Source organism: Trachurus japonicus, chromosome 17 (assembly GCF_045865225.1).
Source record: "Trachurus japonicus isolate A0001 chromosome 17, Traja_1.0".
NCBI classification, from domain to species: Eukaryota; Metazoa; Chordata; class Actinopteri; order Carangiformes; family Carangidae; genus Trachurus; species Trachurus japonicus.
In genome coordinates this window covers 21,987,108-21,995,889 of record NC_140923.1, presented here as the reverse complement: position 1 = coordinate 21,995,889, position 8,782 = coordinate 21,987,108, and the positions used below count along the sequence as shown (strand labels likewise).

General features: G+C 39.6%; 1 protein-coding gene across 2 annotated transcripts; it reads right to left on the bottom strand.

The window, feature by feature from the left end:
- Positions 1 to 593: 593 nt before the first annotated feature.
- LOC146970616 (LIM/homeobox protein Lhx8-like) lies at positions 594 to 7,583 on the bottom strand. 2 transcript variants are annotated; one of them, XM_085803843.1, is made up of 8 exons: positions 7,394 to 7,583; positions 5,733 to 5,891; positions 4,791 to 4,912; positions 4,417 to 4,637; positions 2,455 to 2,558; positions 1,919 to 2,014; positions 1,408 to 1,588; positions 594 to 1,173 (listed from the first exon to the last, which is right to left on the bottom strand). In XM_085803843.1, exons 1-8 carry the CDS (start codon positions 7,424 to 7,426, stop codon positions 1,097 to 1,099), a joined length of 993 nt encoding a protein of 330 aa, XP_085659969.1. In that variant the 5' UTR covers positions 7,427 to 7,583; the 3' UTR covers positions 594 to 1,096. The 2 variants fall into 2 exon arrangements, with proteins under 2 accessions (XP_085659969.1, XP_085659968.1); XM_085803842.1 differs by lacking the exon at positions 7,394 to 7,583 and adding an exon at positions 6,129 to 6,280 and having other exon boundaries at positions 919 to 1,173.
- Positions 7,584 to 8,782: the final 1,199 nt, after the last annotated feature.

Sequence of the window (8,782 nt, the reverse complement as noted above, 5' to 3'; positions counted from 1 at the left end):
GTTTCCAAACTCATTCCATCAAAGAATTCTGAAGGCTTAGCCTCTTCCATACGAGGCCTATTTTTGCTGCTACCTGTCTGGAATTACTTACTCAAACTAAATAGAGTATATCTTCACAACTACAAGGGCTGTATAAATAATCTTAGGTCTCAAAAGAAAGCTAAGACTTGTGAGATTTCTACATAAATGTCAGAATCAAGATATGTGTTACGCCTTCAGACTGGCTCAGCTCTGAGCTCTGCAGGCTGCTTCTCCCTCAGACAGCTGGCTACCTGTCCAAATCATGTCCAATCAGCTAAAACAACCACAGGTGAACTGCAATCAAGGTTAGGAAATAGAGAAATTAACTAATCAAGTTAATGTCATGTAAGAAGAAAGAAAGAAATCAGCATTTTACATACAACAAATGATGAAGGTTTTTTTTTAATATAATTTATATAAGAAATATTTATAATTTATATATTAAATAAATATTTTTTGCTAAACTGTAGCACAGATTCTTGAAGAAACATTGAAGCAAATGTGTTATTTGGTTGTTGAGCTCTCCATATTAGGCAGAAGGACAGTCCATATTTAGTGTTTTAATAAATACAGACAGAAAAGAACAGATTCATTTTCCAAGAATGTACCATCTCCAGTGGCTTTAATACACAGTATAATTCTGAATCTTCTATAATCTTCCCACACAAACCATTTGATTCTGACAGAACTGACATTTACTCAGTTATCATTCAAAAGAAAAAGAAAAAAACATTGACTGACAACCAAAAATTTGTACATCTTTTTTTTTTTCCAACAAAGTGCCTCATCTCATATTTTCCAAATAAATTAAAGAAATCCATATCACATACATTTAGTTTTAGCCAAGTTCCATCAACACTATACTAGTCATTTTCACCATTCTTCTGTGAATCCGTGCACAAATGATTAAATTAATGTAGTGACTTAGGTCACATTTCTCTTTAAAGTGTCTGCTCACATATTGGTGAAACTTAAATATGATTGTTGTTCATCTGCTCAACAGTTAATGTATATAGTAATGACACACTCTTCATCATCCTCTTCAGTCTTCAGAAGCTGGGCTGCAGCTCAGGTCTCAGGTGTGGCTGACTGGCAGTTGTGTCATTGAATGGGATATGAGTGGCTGCAGCAAAAGAGAGTCTGGAGTTTGGACTGTGAAAGAAAAGTTAGAAGAAAAGAGAGAGTTTATGAATAAACCACACAGACCATCTATCACATGACCACTGTAAATATAGTTACAGTAACAATTGCAACATTCAATATGACAAACAGCTAGGTTTGGGGTTTAGTAAATAGAGATTCTGTGATGTCTGTGTATGAGTGTTAGGAGATCAATTTTTGACAAACCTTGTGGTCACTATAGTATGGTATGAATGTGTTTCTTACCATCCATATAAGTCAGTGTAGTGAGGAGGGGTGTGTCTGGAGGCATAAAGGTTGTGTACTGCAGGTCCTCCATTAAAGGTGGTGTCATCTGATCAGGAGCAATTGATGACATCATGGTTGAAGAAACAGAATTTGGGCTGATGTGTTTCTTTTGACGAGCGCGGCAGTTCTGAAACCAAACCTGCAAAGAGGTACAGCTGGACTTACTGGACTTTCTCATGTTATTCTCTACTTGCCACTTAAACAATGCTTCAAATTAATTTTATTCAGTCACACAAGTTTTTGAAAATGTTTAACATCACAATTCAACTGTTAATAGGCCTAATAGTTGTAGTTGTTATCAGTGCCAGTCCTCTAAGGGTCCTCGATCTCAATGTCCTAAGAGAATATTTACATTTTTGCGGAACTGACAGGCAAAATATGACTGGCTTATCCTACAGACCCCAATTACAGAATTTTACACAGCAAATATGACAAAAGCTTCTCTCAGAGGGGATCACAGTTGCTTCACCTGAATGACTCTGCGGCTAAGACCAGTCCTTTCTGCCAGTTTCTGCAGAGTCTGGGCATCTGGGTTGTTATCTTTAGCAAACTGAGTTTGCATTACCTGCAGGCGTAGAAATTACAGAGGGGAGAACGTTTATTTGGCTGACATGTTGGTTAAGTTTGACAGTGCGAGTGGAACCGTTTAGAAGAGATAACTACAGCAGGAGTGCCCAGTCTGGTTTCAAATGCGTTACCTTCTACTGCCACTAGAGGACAGAAGACTGAACAAGCTGGCTACACAATCTATACACATCACATTGCCTAACACTATTAACACTATTTACACCTGGAGTGAAAGACCAGGACACACCTGACGGATCTGAATCAAACACTCATTTTAATTCAGTTTTAGACTCCATCAACTCCTGACAAATTCACATGGCTCATTAGCTTGTTGTGCAGATGTGACATAACCTCATGTTAATCACAGCAGCAGTTTACTAAAAATATTAACTATGACACACACACACACATACACACTCACACAACAGATGATGATACCTGTAACTGGTCAACGGTGAAGCTGGTCCTAGCCCTCTTAGCAGGTCGAGGCATGGAACCGGACTCGTCCTTGTCTGCCATACTGTCCTCTGCTTTAGGTTGCTCTTTAAGACAAGACATAGGATAGGGTACAGAGATTGTTTACGATTCTGAAATGTAAGCCCTTCTATTCCAAGTCTGGGTTAGGCACTAGTGACCGTAAAGCAAAGGTAGGTAGGTAGATATAGTTTGCATACAATTCAGAAGAGGACACAAACTTTTTTTCTCCAGGTCTGACGATAAAATTGTGGAAACCGTTCCTGTTTTAGGTCAATTAGGATCCCCCCAGTTTTTTCTTATTGTAAAATGGCAGAATAAGAGACAGGATTTTTTATAATAAGTTGACAGAGTTTTAACAGCTTAGAGAATTCCACATAATGATGTTTTGTCATCAGAAGCTTCTTGTAGGCTAACCCACATATTGTTTGAGTTAATTGGAGGCACACCTATGATATATTTTAAGGTACTCCTTCAAACGCATGGGTGTCTTTGCATGGCATCATGGGAAAATCAAAACAAATCAACCAATCGGGAACATCAGGAAAAGACCTTCGGACCTTCACCAGTCTGGTTCATCCATGGGTACAATTTCCAGATGCCTGAAGGTCCCACGTTCATCTGTTCAAATGATAATACTTGAGTATAAATATTATGGAAGCACACACGGCCATCATACTGCTCAGGAAGAAAATAGTTTCTGTGTCCAAGAGATGAGCCTACTTTGGTATGAAATGTGTAAATGAACCCCAGAACAACAGCGAAAAAACTTGTAAAGATGCTGGCTGAGGATCACTGTCCACAGTAAAACGAGTTCTGCACCGACATGAGCTGAAAGTCCATTCAGTAAGAACAAAGGCGCTGCTCCATAACCACCACTAAAGTCCAGATTACAGTTTGCAGCTGCACATAGGGACAGATATGTCCATTTTTGGAGACATGTCCTGTGGTCTGATGAAACAAAAATTTAACTGCTTGGTCATGATTATCACTGTTATGTTTGGAAGAGAAAGGGGAAAGCTTACAAGCCTCAGAGCACTATCCCTCCCGTTAAAGGGATAGTTCAACATTTTGGCAAATTGGCCTATTGCCATAATCCCCATAGTTTTAGCAGTAAGTTTGTTTACTTAAATTGTCGGTGCAAGCTATTTTTAGAACGGCGGAGCAGAGCCGCCAGTTGCTCAGAGCTACAGTACGCTACAGAGGCTAATGGGATTTCTTGGTTTCCCTCATCAAACTCATCAAATACACAATCCAACAACTCCAAAACGCTCTTGTGGACAAGTTGTGACCTGCACATTCACCACGCTATGAGATAATAACGGAACGTTACGAGACAGAGCTGTTTTCGGGGCAAATGCAGAGACTGCTTGCCAAAAAACTGCCCCCGATGGAAATGTGCATCAGTGGTTTTGCATGAATTTACCTCAAAAACAACTCCGTCTCGAGTATATAATGTTTATACTCAAGGCCTGAACCTCAACCCTGTGGAAAATCTGCGAGCCGCAGCAAAAAGGCACACAGACTCAGCTCCACCAGTTCTGTCAGGAGGAATGGGCCAAAAATCCTGCAAGGTATTGTGGGAATCTTGTGAAAGGCTATACCCAAAACACTTAATCAAAGTTAAACAGTTAAAAGGCAGTTCTTTCAAATACTAACCAAGTGTATGTCAAGGTCAGTCTTTGATGAAAATAATTTTAAAAAATGTCAAAAAAATTTCTGTCATTATTCTGACATTTCAGAAATAGAAAAAAAAATCGGGGGGATCCTAAACAACCTAAAACAGGAAAAGTTTTTCAACTTTACTGCCAAACATGGATAAAAAAAGAAATTATCTCTCTTTTTTTAAAACTCTTGGTTGTAACTGTACATACACACATATCTATAATTCAGTGTAATGTTCCAAAATAATTTCCTGACACCCACCATTTTCCTTAGCACGTTTGATATTCTCCACCATAATATCATAGTGTGTCCGGCAGAAGACCCTGTTCTCCAGTAGTCCACATTCCTCTCCAGTGGACAGCTGGCGCTTACAGGAGGTGCAGGAGAAACAGGCCAGGTGGAAGGTGATGCCTCGCGCTCGACGCACCCAGTCGCTAGAGTGGATGTTACGGCCACAGCGAGCACAGCGGGTCCCATACCTCCTGAAGAAAAGATGAGAAACAGATGTTATGTTGAACTTTCTGTACACCAGAAAAGTGAACTTGGGGGATGTTTCATATGAAATACTTGAAATCAGTACAGCTGTTACACTAGTTCTTCCATTGCAATTTTCCTAATATGTCAAATGGATTTACCTGAAGTAATCAAGTTTGCAGAAAACCTGTTTGTCTTTGATGTAGCAGCTCACATGTCGCCCCAGTGATGTCTTACACACACTGCATGAGAGGCAGCGCACGTGCCAGCATAAGTTATTCACCTGAGAAGGAAAAAAAAAACATAAAGATATAATTGAACATAAAAGACCTGTCATTGACAATACATTTATTAGCCTAATTCATTCAACATAGGCTGCTAACAACCACCATTATTCCAAACAGTATTTGGTTTGCAGTCTATGCCATTAAATATGTAGTTATGAATACATCATAGTCAAATAGTAAAAAATAATTTAGGGTATATTTATCCTTGTTAATATAATGAAACATTCATTCATCTTCTGTACCGCTTATTCTCACAAGGGTCGCAGGGAAGCTGAAGCCTATCTCAGCTGACTATAGGGTTAGAGGCGGTAGGCCTACACCCTGGTCTATCACAGGGCCAACATATACAGACAGACAACCATTCACACCAACCAGGCAATTTAGAGTTGCCAGTTAACCTAACCTGCATGTCTTTGGTCTGTATAGGAGGAAGCCAGAGTACCATGCATGCACAGAACCCAGAACCCTCTTTCTGTGAGGCAACAGTGCTACCCACTGCACCACTGTGCATAAAGAAACCTTTTTTTTTTTCAATAATGCAACATTTCGAAATTTATTTTCATTCACGTAAAAAGAAAGAAATGTGGTTCATGTTTTACCCAGTTAGAGTGTTGAAATGTGTATGTCTATTTAAAAAAAAGGTCTATCGCTTAGAGACAATTGACAACTAATTCAGGACAACAAAAAAATAACAATATACCCTGCTGCAGACATCAATTGAGACTTTGTTTTTATTTGTTTCCCCACAATTAGTTACAACGTATGAGGATTATCCTACTTTTGCAGCGTTTTTAGTGACATTTTCTAGAGTCTGACCTTGAGCAGGTACCGGTCCACTATCTCCAGGCCGCAGGAGGTGCACAGGGTTCTGCCCTGCTGGGAGGACAAGGCGTGGACGGAGGACGAAGAGGAGGAGGAGAGGGAGGACGGAGAGTACGAGTCCTCCTCAAAAATATCATCAGGCCCGGAGGAAGCCTGTCAGAGGGCGAAAACACAATATTATCATGTCATAAATGACATGTTTCGAAAGGAAAATTGCTTTCATTAATTGACAAGGTTATTGGCTACTTTTTTTCTTTTTTAGGCTACATAGTTTTTTTTAGCGGCACTTTGATGTGAGTAAACAGTCCCACAAGCTAGGTCTAAACTCTGCACACTTCACCCCACGAGAAGCAGAGGATACGCGGCCAGTGTGTTATCAAAACCACCTACTGTGTCGACATAAACACTTCCATGTCGCAGTTGAGTGACAGCTGCCCCGGTAGGTCGCCTCTCTCCCCCCGACATGGTGTCACCGGCCACAAGCGTCAGGCGTCAAACACAATTTTGATAACTTGTACCTTTCATTTCCATGACAACCACAGAGACCGGCCCCCTCCCCAAATACAGGTAACCCCTTAGCAAAAACTCTTTGATTTGTGACAATTGAATTTAGCACGTATTTAGCTATATTTCAGGGGGCTGTAGTGGGCAGTCGTGGACTAAAGTGGTCCACATATTCACTTTATTTTGGATGTGTGCGCGTGTGTGTTTTTTGTTTGTTTGTTTGTTTTTCCCCAAGTCAATAAATGTCCAATTAGCAAACCGTTAAATGCTACGTCAGGAGCCTTGTGCCCGGCACCGTCCTCACAGCTGAACCTGATTGTGACTAATTGTGTTCACAGCTGCCCACGTGCATGTAATTAGGACTCACCACTATTTCAGAGGAGAGGCAGCTTCCAGGCACGAGCCTCCAGTCAGGAAAACGGTCCCGCCGAATTTGACTGTTTAGTTATTGTTGATTTGTTGAACTAATTAATGTGAAAGCAGCAGGGCTGACGTTGACCGGCTATTAGGCTACAATAGAAAATATAACCAAAAGGCCGTGAAGCCCTTTTAATTAAAATCACTTTTTAACTGGTTAACAAACACCAAAATACTGCCTAAGGTCAGGCCAACATAGGCTACATTTCTACTGGGAGGATGCTATGATGACGCCATATGGTACGTAGCTACGGCCTCAGACTGGTTGTGAAAAGCTAAATAATAATAATAATAATAATAATAATAATAATAATAATAATAATAATAATAAATTCCGCCTTCTTTATAGCCTATTGTCTAACTTTTGTCAATGTAATAATAGCCTTCGGTCAAACCCTGTCTGACAAGGTCAAGTTGAACTTGAATTTACAGAGCTTAGACCACCAGGCCTAATTTTTCTAGACATAATGATATTCCGAATTAAAGTCAAACTAACAGCCTGTTTGTGTATTTCCATCCATGGCAAAGAAAGAAAAAAATACATTTTTGCATAGTGTATCTTACACCTTTTGCACAATTTAACTCTGCAATAAAATACGAATTAAACACTTTATTCGAAATTGTAAAATGGGTTTAATATAGGCCTATATATTGATCAACGAATAAAAGTGACTTTGAGTAAATTATTGTGGAAGTTGTAGCTTTTTAAAGTAGTGCTGTTTGTCCATACTCACCAGGCTGTTGGACACTGAGTTAAACATTTCCATGGAGCATCAGACTCATGCGCATCCCTCCTCAGCCAGATGTTGCTACTCCACAGCAGCAGCAGAGGTCTCCGTCTCGTTTCAGGCCGCTATTAGTCCACTGTGCTCCAGCCTGTCCAGCCTCAGTCTGACTGACTTCTTGGTCTTCGGACTTGTTCACTCTTTAAGAAAGACGAACTTTCCATTTGAAGCAGCCCTGCGCACCTCCCACTCTCCGGGCCTGGACACGCCCGCTGCAGCATCACTCAACACATCGGATTTTTACTTTGAGCATCCAATGAACTTCCGTTTTTCTTTGTCCTTCCTTTGTAAATGGGACAAATACAGTGGTAGTTCTTTTTTTTTTAATTATTATTCTTATTCTTATTATTATTATTCTTATTCTTATTATTATTATTATTAAATTATTTCCGGCAAATAGCCTTCTAAAGAAACCTAACATTTTTACGGTATTATAGCCTATTTTTTGTTTATTTATTATTGCCCATTTACATAGTATATATTTTAACTTTAACACAAAAACTCAACTTTCAGGTGATCTTTTCCTGTACCATTAATATTTTTCTGTATTTCTTATACCCAGCAGGTCTTTGGGGAATTATTTGTTCTTCTTTGCATGTCTGACCAGCAGCACCTTCACCTGAGTGAATTAGACCAGAACAGAGTCATGGATATGAATTACATGAGATCGAGTGGCAGTCTGTTCTGTTTTGTTTTTTTCTTTATTTCTTTTTGATGTGCAATAAATTAATACCAACACTGGAAGTGTGCAAGTTTTTGTTTTTGGAAATCACCCCCCACCAGGGATTTTTTAATTCTTTTTATTTTTTACATTTTGTATATTTGTCTTAGGTAGACCTGTAGCACCTGACATCCAGCAGCACTGTCAGTTCAACTTCAGCATTTTACTTTTGAATTAATGTCACATAATGGCCACAATTTTAGATTTTCTGCTTTCAGGTATAGTTTAGTCTGTGTCCTCTGGATGCAGTGCGTGTCTGACAGCACCAAGTGGCCTCCTGTATTTAGAAAAAAAAAAGAGTGCTGTGTCAAACTTTAAGTGGAGATGATAGCAGGTCAAAGGTGTGAAGGAAAACTTTCTCAGAGGACACTTTGTGAACGAAAAGGCAAGAGACCGGGTCAAGAATCCCTTTGGGTCTTATATGTCTGCAACCTAATAGCCCAGCTCCACAGCCTTCCAGACTGGCTCTTTATTGAATGGTCTGTGTGGCAAAGTGTGTATTTAGTCTCAAAGAGAGAGGTTCACACAGGTTTTGAAAACATATCTTAAAACTGAAGGATCCAGCGGAATAAAAATGTGCTACATAAAAAAAAAAATTCATGTTGCGCAGCACATTC

Bases quoted from the DNA above. Each gene is read 5' to 3' on its own strand.
- LOC146970616 (XM_085803842.1), bottom strand. From the start codon at position 6,203: ATGTCGGGGGGAGAGAGGCGACCTACCGGGGCAGCTGTCACTCAACTG. The intron at 5,892-6,128 runs GTAGGTGGTTTT...GCCCTCTGACAG, and splicing joins GAAGTGTTTATGTCGACACA to GCTTCCTCCGGGCCTGATGA. The intron at 1,174-1,407 runs GTAAGAAACACA...TTTCTTTCACAG, and splicing joins TACACTGACTTATATGGATG to TCCAAACTCCAGACTCTCTT.